We start from the raw sequence: 15,213 nt of genomic DNA, 5'->3' as shown, positions 1-15,213 counted from the left end.
TTGGTGCTTTTTCGGGTTGACAGGATGCAGAGAGAGCAGAGTGTGACAGGCGTTTGGAAGAATCCTCTTTCCACAGACACACAGTTCCTGAGGATTGTGTTCTAGAGGCTCCACCAACTGGTCAAATGGGTGAATTGACGAGAGCTTCCAGCGCCCATTGTTCCCCAGCCAGCATCAATTGTAAACGTTGTAGTTCAGTGGTAATGTCCCTCCCTCGGAGCCAGTCTCACTTGCTCTAGAGTTGCGTCACAATGTCTGCTAGAAGGTCAATTGATAGATTTGGGGAACCAATACTTTCGAAAGGGTTCAAATGAAAACAAAAGCGTCCATTTTTGGTGATTCATTCAGGAGGTAAGGGAATCACCAGCAAGGCCAGCAGTGACTGGGTGCTGAGATACTCCCTTGTAGTGCTTCAGACACCCCAGATCGGAATTTATTTCTGGGTGATCTATTTACATTTCTAGACAATGGTGTTATCCAGGAGAATGGCAGTGCAGGAGTCAGGGCTGATACTGACCTATTGTTCATGGGGGAATTCATAGAAGGAATCCTTCCTATTCCTTCTTCTACAAATTTCATTCAGTCATCAGTGCCCAGCCCAAAAGTGGGTCCTTCACTCGTGGTCTGCTGATGTCTCATCCTGAACCATTTTCTTGACAGTTAGTCAGTGGTGGTTTACCACTGGCTAACATTGTCAGGGGCAGGATGAGTAGACAGGTGCAAACCCACCCTCAGCCCAAATGCAGTTGTTCTGTTGCTGTTATTTTGCAGCACACAGTAGCCATCTCGCCAACTCGCAACATGTCCCTTTGGAATTTCACCTTCTGACAAAGTAACTTTGTCAGAAGAACTGCATGATATACTCGGGAAGAAATGTTCTGGAAAGTTCATCCCAATCTGCTCCAGCGCTGTCCACGAAATCACATGCACAAAGTGTAAAGCCATTCTGTATCATACAATTTGTGTTCCGATTTCACAGGAAGGTCGGGAAAAGGAGAGCAGCCCAGCGTTCAATCTTTTGTTCCTCTTTTCATGTTTAAACCTGTGCTCCTCTCCTCTGCCTCCCAATGACCCGTTCAAGTAGAATAAAGTCTGAACATTTCAGTACAGTTTCTATCTTTAGTGAGTCACTTGTGATCGTTCGACCTCTGCAGGCCACCAAGGAAGGGTCAGTCTGCCAGCCGGAAATGAACGAACTCGCCGTTTTTATAAATCAATGAGATTGGAGCGCACTTGGTCGCTGAGTGCTACTTGCAACAGAATCTGAACCGAGGAGTTTGGTGAATAACGGAGTTGATTGAGGGGTGAGGTGTTGCTTTTTGTCTGACTTGGTCAGCCTCTATGAGAATTAGCAGTGCAAAGTGCATGAGAGGGAACAGAGAGGCCGTGGCAATTGTGCGCTGTGAAACGTTGCATGCTCCCTCTCCCCCACCGCCAATCCCCCAGGCACCCTGAGTAAAGTAAAACGTGACATTGCAGTGAATTGGGTAAGTGATTCATTGTTGAGTATTTTGCTCACATCTTTTTAAATACAAGAATTACAATTTTGCAGATGAGACTAAAATAGGCGGGATGGTGGACACTGAGGAAGGTTATCAGAAATTGCAGCAGGACCTTGATCAGCTGGGGAAGTGGGCCCAGGTTAATGTAGATAAATGTGAGTCTTGCATCTTGGAAAGTCAGATCAAGGTAGGAGTTTCGTGCTGAATGCTGGGGCCTTAAGGAGTGTAGCGGAACAGAGGGACCCTTGGAGTTCAGGTGCATGGTTCTCTGAAAGTGGAGACGTAGACTCATAGCGATGTACAGCACGGAAACAGACCCTTCGGTCCAACTCGGCCATGCCGGCCAGATATCCTAACCTCATCTGGGCCCATTTGCCAGCACTTGGCCCATATCCCTCTGAACCCTTCCTATTCATATACCCATCCAGATACCTTTTAAATGCTGTAATTATACCAGCCTCGCCCACTTCCTCTGGCAGCTCGTATCATACCCACACAACCCTCTGCATGAAAAAGCTGCCTCAGCCTGTGCAGCCTCTCCCTATAGCTCAAACTCTCCAACCCTGGCAACATCCTTCTTTCCTGAACCCATTCAAGTTTCACAACATCTTTCCGATAGGAGGAGACCAGAATTGGGCACAGTATTCCAACAGTGGCCTAACCAATGTCTTGTACAGCTGCAACATGACCTCCCAACTCCTGTACTCAATACTCTGACCAATAAAGTAAAGCATACCAAATGCCTTCTTCACTATCCTATCTACCTGTGACTCTAATTTCAAGTAGCTATGAACCTGTACTCCACGGTCTCCTTGCTCAGCTACTCTCCCCAGGACCTTATCATTAAGTGTATAAGTCCTGCTCTGATTTGCCTTTCCAAAATGCAGTACCTCGCATTTATCTGAATTAATCTCCATCTGCCACTCTTCAGCCCATTGGCCCATCTGATCAAGATTCCATTGTGCTCTGAGATAACCTTCTTCACTGTCCACTGCACCTCCAATATTGGTGTCATCTGCAAACCTACTAACTATAACACCAGTGTTAACATCCAAATCATCAATATAAATGACAAAATGTAGAGGACCTAGCACTGATCCTTGTGGCACTCCACTGGTCACAGGCCTCCAGTCTGAAAAACGACCTTCCACCACCACCCTCTGTCCACTATCTTTGAGCCCGTTCTGTATCCAAATGGCTATTTCTCCCTGTATTCCATGAGATCGAACCTTTCTAACCAGTCTCCCATGGGGAACCTTATTGAGCGCCGTACTGGAGTACATAGAGATCACATCCACCGCTCTATCAATCCTCTTTGGAGTTACAGGCAGACAGGTCAGTGAAGAAGGTCTTTGGTACACTGGCCTTCATCAGACATGGCTTTGAGTGTAGACGTCGGGAGGTTAAGTTGCAGTTGTACAGGACGTCGGTGAGGACACTCTTGGAGTATTATGTTCAGGTTTGGTCACCTTGCTATAGAAAGGATGTTATTAAACTGTAAAGAGTGCAGAAGAATTTACAAGGATGTTGCCAGAACTCGGCAATCTGATTTATAAGGAGAGGTGGACAAGCTAGGACTCGCCTATTCCTCGGATGCTGCCTGACAAGCTGTGCTTTTCCAGCACCACACTTTTTGACTGTGATCTCCAGCGTCTGCAGTCCTCAGTTTGTCTCACCTGGCGTGAGCTGCCAGCGGAAGTGGTTGAGGCAGGTACATTAACAACACTTAAAAGGCATTTGGAGAAATACATGAATAGGAAAGGATTAGAAGGATATGGGCCAAGTGCAGGGAAATGGGGTAAGAGTGCATGTGCATTTTGGTCAGCATGGACCAGTTTGGGCCAAATGGCCTGTCTCCGCACTGCACGTCTCGATGAAGCTCTACAACTCTCAATGTGTCAAGAGTTGTAAGGCTTCAACAATGTTAGAATACCTCGCTTCACTGTGGGCAGGAGTTTATTGGGAACAGTAAGGCTTATTATTTGCAAGAAAAATAAATAAATAAGACATATTGAAGCCTGTGAGACTTCCTGGCTACCAGTGTGATTCATAACAAGCACTTTCCCAAGAACAAAATTGTCTAATTGGAAGGTGTGTAATCTGGCTAAAATAATATCACCTTTGGAATTTGGAAAGTTCTGGGCAGTCTCTGATATCAGCCCAGGGTCTTGGACAAGGTCTGAGCTGCTCAGAGTGGTCACGGTTTGGTTGACCATACGACTGCAGTCTGGAGAGTTGGCCACGGTCAGCCCTGTGAATCTATTGCCATCAATCCAGTGAGAGACAGGAACACATGGGCAGAGTTGTACAGTATCAGTCACGGTGCTGGTTACTCAGTGTTCGGGGCTACCCAGCTACGTTGCTGAAGTGGTGCACCATGGTCAATGTGAGGTGTCCATCTACAGACAGTCAAGGGTGGGTGCGGGTATGCAGGGCCCAGTGCTGCAGGAAAAAGGCTCGGGAACATAATCATGGTGAGTGGAAACAGAAGAAAAGTGAAAATGTAATGTGGGACAGCTCACAGTGTAAGTGGGGCAGCGATAGACCACAAAAAGGTTCATGTCGACTTATCGATGGTGAGCAACAGCCTGACTTCCAAAGAAAGTACCCTCGAAGCTGTCACCTACCAACTGGCTTCATTCCTCCCATTGACCAATCAGACCGTACCGTCTACCTGTGTTCACCTATCACTGCGTCAGTACTGCCCCACTCTCTCCACCCAAACCCTCCACCACACAGACCCTCCCCTTTACCTGCAGCTCCCATTACCCACACCCCCAGCTACAAACCACTGCTGGCATGTTGACCAGATGGGCTTGATGCGAGCAGGCTCAGTGAGCAGATGAAGACTCAGATCGACTCACAGAACTCATGGCCCAAAGAGCTTCCACTCTCCTGAAAACCACAAGTGCTCAATGGAAATGAAAATGGTTGTGGCCAGGGCCAATGTAGTTGGAGTAAGTACATTGTGCTGTGAGGGAGATTTCTCTGTGTCCAGGCCATGTGTGACTGTCCAAAGAATTGCACACATGCACCCAGACATTGAAGGTGTCATGCAACTGTAACCTCACCTTACATTGTGACCCTGGGCATTTGCCCACTGGGTGCAGCCCAACGGCGTACCACAAGCACTCTTGACCATTTCATGACCGATGAGAATTGAGCCCTAAAACACCCCATGATGTAAAAGTAATGTCAGTGCAGCAGGAGAGATGCAGCCGAGCTGCCAAAGTGGCATGCAGCAGCGATTTCCCTATCGCCTGTGTATGATACAGCAGTTCCTCAGTGCACACCATTCAATATCATGTCGGGAGGAGGATGGGTGTTTTCAGTTAGAGACAAAAAAACTGCAGATGCTGGAACCCAAGATAGACAAGCAGGAGGCTGGAAGTACACAGCAAGCCAGGCAGCATCGGGAGGTGGAGAAATGAATGTTTTGGGTATAACCCTCCCTCAGGACTGAGGGTGGGGATAATGGGAGCTGCAGGTAAAGGGGAGGGGGTGTGTGTGGGGGAAGGTTTGGGTGGAGAGAGGGGCTGAGTGGTGAGGTAGTGATAGGTGAACACAGGTAGAGGGTACGGTCTGATTGGTCAATGGGAGGAATGAACCCAGTTGGTAGCCTACAGACGAGAGGACTCAACATTGAGTTCCCCAATTTCAAATAACCTCCCTCCCAATCCCCCGACTCCATTCCCAGCCCCTCCCCCTGCCTTCCAGTCCTCTGACCGACCCTTCCTTCCAGCTACCAACCGGACTCATTCCTCCCATTGACAAACCCAGACCATACCCTCTACCTGTCTTCACCTATCCCCACCTCACCACTCTGTTCCTCACTCCACCCAAACCCTCCTCCACAGCCCCCTCTTTATCTGCAGCTCCCCTCACTCTCATGCCCACCCCTGAAGAAGGGTTACACCCGAACTGTTGTCTTCTCCACCTTCTGATGCTGCCTGGCTTGCTGTGTTCTTCCAGCCTCCTACCTGTCTGCCTTGGCTGTTTTCGGCAGCAAACAGTTTCCTTTTCTGCCGAGACAGAGACTCGCACCAACAGAGAATTGTGAACATTGAATATGTCATTTCAAATCTGACCCAATGTGCAGTCAAAAGGTATTCTACATTCTTCCCCTCAAACCAGGTCTCACTACAGTCTGGGTTTACACAGTTGGGATGGAGGGGACCTATCTACAGTGGAGCCCGTCAGCATCAGAGATCTGATCGAGAACATGTCTGGGACATGGTCCTGATCTGCCGTTTTTCCTTTCCTCCTTGTCACACATTTCGCATGGTAACAGTACCATGTAAAAGTCATAGCCCCCCTGATTCATCAGAGAAAAAGTTGGTTATCAGCTTAAGCACAGGGTCACAAAGCCCCAGGCAAGGCTTGAGAAGACAACATCTTCATGGTAACTGCAGCCAGTGCGAGGAGTCGATGCACGTTGTTGACATCAGTCCGCATCACAAACTAAGTGCCCAATTGACTGAGCTAATTGACGCCCAAGTACTTTCAATAATAGTTTATTAAGTACCATCAGTGATGGTGCACTGAATAGTGAATGCGTACTGAGTGGTTTCAGTTATTGTATACTGAGTGGTGTCAGTCAGTGTGTACAGCGTGGTTTTAGTGAGGGTGTACTGCGTGATGTCAGTCAGTGTGTACTGCGCGGTGTCAGTCAGTGTGTACTGAGTGGTGTCAGTGATTGTGTACTGAGTGGTGTCAGTCAGTGTGTACTGAGTGGTGTCAGTGAGTGTGTACTGAGTGGTGTCAGTGAGTGTGTACTGGGTGGTGTCAGTGATTGTGTACTCCGTGGTATCAGTGAGCGTGTACTGCGTGGTGTCAGTCAGTGTGTACTGAGTGGTGTCAGTCAGTGTGTACTGAATGGTGTCAGTCAGTGTGTACTGCGTGGTGTCAGTGAGTGTGTACTGGGTGGTGTCAGTGATTGTGTACTCCGTGGTATCAGTGAGCGTGTACTGCGTGGTGTCAGTCAGTGTGAACTGAGTGGTGTCAGTGAGTGTGCACTGAGTGGTGCCAGTGAGTGTGTACTGAGTAGTGTCAGTGAGTGTGTACTGAGCTGTGTCAGTGAGTGTGTACTGTGTGGTGTCAGTGAGTGTGTACTGAGCGGTGTCAGTGAGTGTGTACTGAGTGGTGTCAGTCAGTGTATACTGAATGGTGTCAGTGATTGTGAACTGAGTGATGTCAGTGAGTGTGTACTGGATGGTGCCAGTGAGTGCGTACTGAGCGGTGTCAGTGAGTGTGTACTGGGTGGTGTCAGTCAGTGTGTACTGAGTGGTGTCAGTGATTGTGGACTGCGTGGTGTCAGTGAGTGTGTACTGAGTGGTGTCAGTGATTGTGGACTGCATGATGTCAGTGAGTGTGTACTGAATTGTGTCAGTGACTGTGTACTGAGTGGTGTCAGTGATTGTGTACTAAGTGGTGTCAATGCGTGTGTACTGAGTGGTGTCAGTGAGTGTGTCCAGAGTGGTGCCAGTGAGTGTGTACTGAGTAGTGTCAGTGATTGTGTACTAAGTGGTGTCAATGCGTGTGTACTGAGTGGTGTCAGTGAGTGTGTCCAGAGTGGTGCCAGTGAGTGTGCACTGAGCGGTGTCAGTGAGTGTGTACTGAGTGGTGTTGGTGATTGTGTACTGCGTTGTGTCAGTGAGCGTGTACTGAGTGTTGTCAGTGAGTGTGTACTGAATGGTGTCAGTGAGTGTGTACTGCGTTGTGTCAGTGAGTGTGTACTGAGTGGTGTCAGTGAGTGTGTACTGAGTGGTGTCAGTGCGTGTGTACTGAGTGGTGTCAGTGATTGTCTACTCCATGGTATCAGTGAGTGTGTACTGAGTGGTGTCAGTGAGTTTGTACTGAATGGTGTCAGTGATTGTGGACTGAGTGGTATCAGTGAGTGTTTACTGAGTGATGTCAGTGAGTGTGTACTGAGCGGTGTCAGTGAGTGTGTACTGATTGGTGTCAGTCAGTGTGTACTGAGTAGTGTCAGTGAGTGTGTACTGCGTGGTGTCAGTGAGTGTCTACTGAATCGTGTCAGTGACTGTGTACTGAGTGGTGTCAGTGATAGTGTACTAAGTGGTGTCAGTGCATGTGTACTGCGTGGTGCCAGTGAGTGTGTACAGAGTGGTGCCAGTGAGTGTGTACTGAGTAGTATCTGTGAGTGTGCACTGAGCGGTGTCAGTGAGTGTGTATTGTGTGGTGTTGGTGATTGTGTACTGCGTGGTGTCAGTGCGTGTGTACTGCGTGGTGTTAGTGAGTGTGTACAGAGTGGTGCCAGTGAGTGTGTACTGAGTAGTGTCTGTGAGTGTGCACTGAGCGGTGTCAGTGAGTGTGTATTGTGTGGTGTTGGTGATTGTGTACTGCGTGGTGTCAGTGAGTGTGTACTGGGTGGTGTCTGTGATTGTGTACTCCGTGGTATCAGTGAGTGTGTACTGAATGGTGTCAGTGATTGTGGACTGTGTGGTGTCAGTCAGTGTGTACTGAGTGGTGTCAGTGAGTGTGTACTGCATGGTGTCAGTGAGTGTGTACTGAATCGTGTCAGTGACTGTGGACTGAGTGGTGTCAGTGATTGTGTACTAAGTGGTGTCAGTGAGTATGTCCAGAGTGGTGCCAGTGAGTGTGCACTGAGCGGTGTCAGTGAGTGTGTACTGTGTGGTGTTGGTGATTGTGTACTGCGTGTTGTCAGTGAGTGTGTACTGAATGGTGTCAGTGAGTGTGTACTGAGTGGTGTCAGTGAGTGTGTACAGAGTGGTGCCAGTGAGTGTGTACTGAGTAGTGTCTGTGAGTGTGCACTGAGCGGTGTCAGTGAGTGTGTATTGTGTGGTGTTGGTGATTGTGTACTCCGTGGTATCAGTGAGTGTGTACTGAATGGTGTCAGTGATTGTGGACTGAGTGGTGTCAGTCAGTGGGTACAGAGTGGTGTCAGTGATTGTGGAGTGCGTGGTGTCAGTGCGTGTGTACTGAGTGGTGTCAGTGAGTGTGAACTGCGTTGTGTCAGTCAGTGTGTACTGAGTGGTGTCAGTCAGTGTGTACTGAGTGGTGTCAGTGATTGTGGACTGCGTGATGTCAGTGAGTGTGTACTGAATTGTGTCAGTGACTGTGTACTGAGTGGTGTCAGTGATTGTGTACTAAGTGGTGTCAGTGCGTGTGTACTGAGTGGTGTCAGTGAGTATGTCCAGAGTGGTGCCAGTGAGTGTGCACTGAGCGGTGTCAGTGAGTGTGTACTGTGTGGTGTTGGTGATTGTGTACTGCGTGTTGTCAGTGAGTGTGTACTGAATGGTGTCAGTGAGTGTGTACTGAGTGGTGTCAGTGAGTGTGTACTGAGTGGTGTCAGTGATTGTGTACTCCATGGTATCAGTGAGTGTGTACTGAGTGGTGTCAGTGAGTGTGTACTGAGTGGTGTCAGTGATTGTGTACTCCATGGTATCAGTGAGTGTGTACTGCATGGTGCCAGTGAATGTGTACTGATTGGTGTCAGTGCGTGTGTACTGAGTGGTGTCAGTGAGTGTGTACAGAGTGGTGCCAGTTAGTGTGTGCTGAGTGGTGTCAGTGATTGTGTACTCCATGGTATCAGTGAGTGTGTACTGAGTGGTGTCAGTGAGTGTGTACTGAGTGGTGTCAGTGAGTGTGTACTGAATGTTGTCAGTGAGTGTGTACTGAGTGGTGTCTGTGAGTGTGTACAGAGTGGTGCCAGTGAGTGTGTACTGAGTAGTGTCTGTGAGTGTGCACTGAGCGGTGTCAGTGAGTGTGTATTGTGTGGTGTTGGTGATTGTGTACTGCGTGCTGTCAGTGAGTGTGTACTGGGTGGTGTCTGTGATTGTGTACTCCGTGGTATCAGTGAGTGTGTACTGAATGGTGTCAGTGATTGTGGACTGAGTGGTGTCAGTCAGTGTGTACAGAGTGGTGTCAGTGATTGTGGAGTGCGTGGTGTCAGTGCGTGTGTACTGAGTGGTGTCAGTGAGTGTGTACTGCGCGGTGTCAGTCAGTGTGTACTGAGTGGTGTCAGTCAGTGTGTACTGAGTGGTGTCAGTGATTGTGGACTGCGTGTTGTCAGTGAGTGTGTACTGAATGGTGTCAGTGAGTGTGTACTGAGCGGTGTCTGTGAGTGTGTACAGAGTGGTGTCAGTGAATGTGTACTGTGGCATCAGTGAGTGTGTCCTCAATGGTGCCAGTGAGTGTGTACTGAATTGTGTCAGTGACTGTGTACTGAGTGGTGTCAGTGATTGTGTACTTAGTGATGTCAGTGAGTGTGTACTGAATTGTGTCAGTGACTGTGTACTGAGTGGTGTCAGTGATTGTGTACTAAGTGGTGTCAGTGCGTGTGTACTGAGTGGTGTCAGTGAGTATGTCCAGAGTGGTGCCAGTGAGTGTGCACTGAGTGGTGTCAGTGAGTGTGTACTGTGTGGTGTCAGTGATTGTGGACTGCGTGTTGTCAGTGAGTGTGTACTGAATGGTGTCAGTGAGTGTGTACTGAGCGGTGTCTGTGAGTGTGTACAGAGCGGTGTCAGTGAATGTGTACTGTGGTATCAGTGAGTGTGTACTAAATGGTGCCAGTGAGTGTGTACTGAGTGGTTTCAGTGATGGTGCACCGCGTGGTCATTTTAAGAATTTACCTTGTTCTGTTTCATTTTGGAGAGGTTGCAAGGCAGAGGTCTCGAGGTGACTATTGAAGATCACTTGAGTAATCAGTTCGGGAGTTATTTTTCTTTCTGAAGAAAAGCCTGAATAAGTGTGTCCAGATCTCACAGGTCCAGATATCTGGGGTTTCCATTTTTTTTCAGTAATATCGGAACCAATTGGGTTCTGTACATAGTTGGAAGCTTCAGTGATTGTCTCCTGGCTGCTACTCTCTCTGAATTTCCCATTAATGTTTCTCTTCCTCCTGTGGTGCAGAAGTGCCTGTGTGAATCAGTGTCTGATTTTTTCTTTTTGCCAGGGAGTGCTGGTTGTGGGATGTTGCTACACCTGAACAGTTAATTAGTAATCATTACTGTACCTATTAACCTATTAAGTTTATCAATCAATTTAAGTCATTCTAAGTTTGTCTTTCTTTGATTGTATTGTAACTACAGCTTAACATTCAGTCGTTTGACAATTCGTATTGCATCTGGAACAGATGTTTTACATTCACCTCGTTATAATAAGAGCAAGTTCGAGTCTCGGCAACCTTCTTAAAATATTTTGAGGGGAGCGGGTCTACTCCATAACAATGGTTTCAGTGATGTTGTACTGAATAGTTTCAGTGATGATGTATTTGTGCTGTCAGTCGATGTACAAAATACAGTGTCGTCTTTCTAAATATCGTAATATTTCTTGAAAGTTCATGGTATAGGAATGGATAGTTCTTGAATTTCACAACTAAGGATGAAAATTGTTCCATCCCATGTGCTGTTCAAAAAGCAATCCAGATGTGCAGATTAGACGTTTATTAAGTAAGACAGGAAAAGTAAATCCCCAATACAATGTTGTACATAATATCGAAACAGAGTTCAACAGCGAAAGCCTGGCTTTAGTTCCCCATTTTAAAGATACCAACAAAGATAGCCTTTTTAGTTACTTGACTGCTATTCCCACAAACCCAAACCTTTACAAAGTTTCCTTTCTTTGGTGCACTGGTTAAGATGTCAGTGTTAACTTCATGTCAAAAAAATGATGAAATGTGAACAGATTAACTAAGATGTTCTGAACAGCAGACATGAAGTGAATCCAAACATGTGAACCACTGCACTAAATGCAGTACTTAGGGGATGTATAACCTCTGACAATGAACTGCTTCGAGAGACTGTTGGTTTTAAATGAACCCTTGTTGACTCAGTCCTGTGCTCGTCACTTGATAGGAACTTTGTCCACTCGACATCGACCTGTTACTCACACCTAAATTCAGCGAGGTCTGAAAGGCAGATGATCCACTTCCCAAGCCCATACCTTGCTGCATACCGCCTGGAAAAGGGAGCAGAGTAAAAATAAACTTGTCGTATTATCTGGGTGTTGCAATTTAAAAGAACAATTGCAACATGAAAGATGACTACAATTCCCAGCGTATCCTTAGCGAAGTACGATAGCCCAAGATGTTTTGCAGGAGCTTAATCAAAGAAACAATTTCCACCTTGAAATCTACCAGGATGATGAGAAAAAGGTGGCAGAAAATCTAGTTTGTGGAGAAGGAGACAGGGAAGGGAGAGAGAAGGGAGGAGTGATGGAAGCAAGTCGTAAACATTGAAAGCTGGTGTGCTGATGTAAATCAGGGATGTTAAATAGGATGGCAAAGGGTGGAGATTTGGCACCATTTTGCAAAGTCAAATGGTTAAAGCATCAGATTTGTGAGGTGGGGAGTGATGATGGCTGATTGGAATGGAGCTGGGCAGATACTGAGGAGAAAGAAGCATTGACCTTCACTCAGAACAGACTTTCTCTTACCTTGACTCTGTACTTGCTGGATGTTGAGGGTTTTTACCCCACATGCCATCCTGTTGAGAAAGGAAACATTCTCAGATTACAGTGGACAATGACAGGAAATCACAGTCAGACCTCCCTCTGTTTCCTCAGGTATCTCCCTCTCCCAGGGACACTGACATCTCCTGGGCTACACGTCTGAATGGGCACAGTCAGGCTCCTTGCCCTCGGGCAAAGTGCCCAGTCGTTACTGTTTCCACAGGTAGTAGGTGCCAGCAAGCGATTGGAGGGTGAGGAGTGGGGGTCCTGACCTTTCAGTGAGACCTGGAGGTCAGTCACTGATTCTAGAACCACCTTCACATTCACACTGCCTGCATTCCATCCCATTCCATTCTCAGGGATCAGAGCTACCCGTCAACTGCAAGTGCAGACTGGAATTTGCCTGCACAGGACTCAATGTGATGGCTGCGATGAGCAACTACCCCTTATCCTACCTCGACTCTTCTGTCTCCAGTAGTTTCATGTAGGTGCCAATTTCAATGTCCAATGCAAGCTTAATGGACATCAGCCGTTCGTATTCCTTGCATTGTGCGGAAAGCTCATGCTGAGCTTTGAGAATGGCTTCTTCCAGTTCCGAAATCCGAAGCTTACAATCTTTCAGAGACATCTCACCGCGGTCCTCCGCTTCCCGGATTGCTTCCTCCAGTCTCACACGCTGAGGAACATCAAGATTCATTTGGTCAGTTCCTTCAGTGTTTGAGGCTCAGCCCCAGGTGCTCCGAGCGAGACTTTGGGGGAAAAAAAGGCTCGCCCTCCTCCCCCTGATTTGGGAAAAGTGGGACGGTGCGGATTGCAGACTGACCAGCAACACATTCCCAATCGGGAAAGACAACAGTGAAACCTCCAGGCGCTTAGAAATGGAGCGCATTCAGCCGACCCTTCAATCGCTTCGGAAAGAATTATTGCTTTTTGGATCGTGTGAGACAGGGAGAGAAGACAGAAAAGACGGAGAGACAGACAGTGAGAGAGAGAGAGAGAGAGAGGTGTTTAAAAGTGTTTTCCAGTGTTCAGTTTGATTTTAGACTTGTGCCTACCTCTTTTTTCAGGTTATCAATGTCTGCATTCATTCTCCGGATCTGATCTGTTGTCTGCTTTATCTCGACCTTCAGTGCATTGATATCATCGCCACCTTGTCCAGCCGCCATGGACAGTTCCTGCATCTGCAAACAGATATTGCCAACGAGTTAGTCCCACAGTTCACGCTTCCTGCCCGAGTCGGAAAAATGGGCCAAAGAAATAGGAACCGTCACCTTGGTCCGTTTCCAAACTTCCGCATCTTCGCGGCTTTGCTGGGCACAAGCTTCATACTGTTTCCTGGCGATGTCCAAGAGCTCCTGCACATTGAGCCTCGGACCACCCTCCAATTGCACGTTGACACATGTATTCTGAATCTGGGCCTGGAGCTCCCGGAGTTCCTACAGACGGCCGGGGGGAGGGGAAAGGGCACGGGGGAGAAAGATTGGAAGGTGATTGGAAACCATTCGGGATACATTGCATGAGACTTGAATGGACAAAAGATTGGGACAAGGAGAGGTGGTGGGGCAAGGCGCATATTTACCTCCTCATAGATAGTCCGCAGGAATTCAATTTCATCGGTCAGGGCTTCCAGTTTCGCTTCCAGCTCCACCTTGCTCATGTACGAGTCATCGACATCCTAAAGAGCACAGGGAGAAAATACTTTGATAAAAGTGACCAAAGGTGCCCGCAGGCGGAGAACTGTAGCGTGTGGCTTTGTAACATTCACCTTCTTGACCAGGACAAACTCATTCTCCATTTCTGTGCGTTTGTTGATTTCATCTTCGTATCTGGAATGAAAGAGATTGTTTTACCGAGGCTCATGTCTTTCTGGCCCGTCCCTCTCCCAGTCCCTGTTTGTCTCTGTCTCCGCTATTCTTCGCCTCCCCCTCCCGCCACCAACTAGTCCCTGTCAAACCACCTTCTGAGCTGGATCAGTCCCGCTGCCGGGGTTTCCCAGACGAGAAACAGCCCGGCCGTGTACAGTTCAGTGGCGTCAACAGAGCAACGCTACGGCCCGTTCCCTCAGATCACATTGTGGCCGTTTGTCAAAGTGATCTCATTCTGCAGCTGGGATTTGGTTTCGTTCCGACAGGAAACCGCCTCCGACCCGAGACGGGACCAAGTTCGGCAGCAGCTCACTGACCTGCTCTTGTAGTCCTCGACCAGACCTTGCATTTGGAGCAGTTCAGCATCGAACCTCTCCTTCTCCTTCCGAAGTGTATCCAGTTGGTTCCTCAGATTATCAATGTAGGACTGGAACATGTTCTCGATGTTGGATTTGTATTCGCCTTGATCCTGCAGAAGTTTCAGTTTGATACTCAGCTGAGTATTGACCTGTTCCAAGTGCCGAACCTGGCGGGGTGAGATGGAGAGACCGTTAAGACATGAGAGGAAAGACACAGAGAACCCAGTTTAGAGACCCCCCCCCCCCCCCCCGACTCTGCCTGGACCCCACTGAGCATTACCTTGTGAAGGAAATCAACGAATTGGTCGTTGAGTCCCTGGAGCTGCTGGCTCTCCTGCAAGCGGATAACGTTCTGGCTGGTGTCGATTTGGGGTAAAGGCGCGTTCAGGTCCAGGGCAGCGGTTCTCTGGATCAGCCCCTGGGAACTCATTCCCCCGAGGCCCATCCTGCCCCCGAGGCCCACTCCCATTCCACTTATTCTGCTGCTGCCGATGCCGGACATCCGAGAGCCAGTGGAGAACCTGGAGGCTGAGATCCTCTGTGTTGGTCCCAGGACAACACTTTGGGCCCGCCTGGATGATTGAGAAATCCCTCCGCTTCCCAACCGATTGAGGTTGGAGGAAAACCCGGATCCGTACATGCTCCCTCTAGTTCCTAACCCTCCGCTCTTCCTGCTGGAGCTGCTGCTGGTGGTGATGATGGTGTGCGATGTCATTTCGAGGTTGTTCAGGGGGTGGACAGAAACAGAGACCCACACTCAGAGAGAGAGAGAGAGAGAGAGCACACTCCAAAACTGAACGGCTCGGTGGAGCTGAGGGCTGACTCGGCTGCTTTTATATCCCAGTGGATGTGTGAGGGGGCTGGCCAAGGGACTGGCAGCTGACAAGGAGCCGCCCACAATGGAGCAGCCGACAGAGGGAAGGAACAAGCTGCCACCCTGTGCCCCCGGGGCTGGGAAGGGGGGAGGGGGAACGGGTCCGCTTTCGCAGCCCAGCCCTTCTCTCTCTCTCTCTCTCTCCCCTCCCAGACACGACGCCCACTCTGTGTCATCAGCTG

The 15,213-nt window shown here is 48.6% G+C and overlaps 1 protein-coding gene and 1 long non-coding RNA gene across 2 annotated transcripts in view; one reads left to right on the top strand and one right to left on the bottom strand.

Annotated features, from left to right (window-relative positions):
• The first annotated feature begins 433 nt into the window (after positions 1-433).
• LOC140471304 (uncharacterized) overlaps positions 434-15,213 on the top strand; it is a 31,997-nt gene continuing 17,217 nt past the window's right edge. Inside the window, exon 1 of the long non-coding RNA XR_011956960.1 lies at positions 434-1,304. This is a non-coding gene — a long non-coding RNA (uncharacterized lncRNA). The remainder of the gene's footprint in view (positions 1,305-15,213) is intronic.
• LOC140471296 (keratin, type II cytoskeletal 8-like) lies at positions 10,913-14,968 on the bottom strand. The gene is made up of 9 exons (XM_072567290.1): positions 14,438-14,968; positions 14,116-14,324; positions 13,699-13,759; positions 13,513-13,608; positions 13,205-13,369; positions 12,989-13,114; positions 12,389-12,609; positions 11,919-11,968; positions 10,913-11,441 (listed from the first exon to the last, which is right to left on the bottom strand). Exons 1-9 carry the CDS (start codon positions 14,870-14,872, stop codon positions 11,293-11,295), a joined length of 1,512 nt encoding a protein of 503 aa, XP_072423391.1. The 5' UTR covers positions 14,873-14,968; the 3' UTR covers positions 10,913-11,292.

The sequence above is a fragment of the Chiloscyllium punctatum genome, chromosome X (genome assembly GCF_047496795.1).
Source record: "Chiloscyllium punctatum isolate Juve2018m chromosome X, sChiPun1.3, whole genome shotgun sequence".
NCBI classification, from domain to species: Eukaryota; Metazoa; Chordata; class Chondrichthyes; order Orectolobiformes; family Hemiscylliidae; genus Chiloscyllium; species Chiloscyllium punctatum.
Note: the sequence above shows the minus strand (reverse complement) of the source record. Positions and strands in the feature narration are given on the sequence as shown.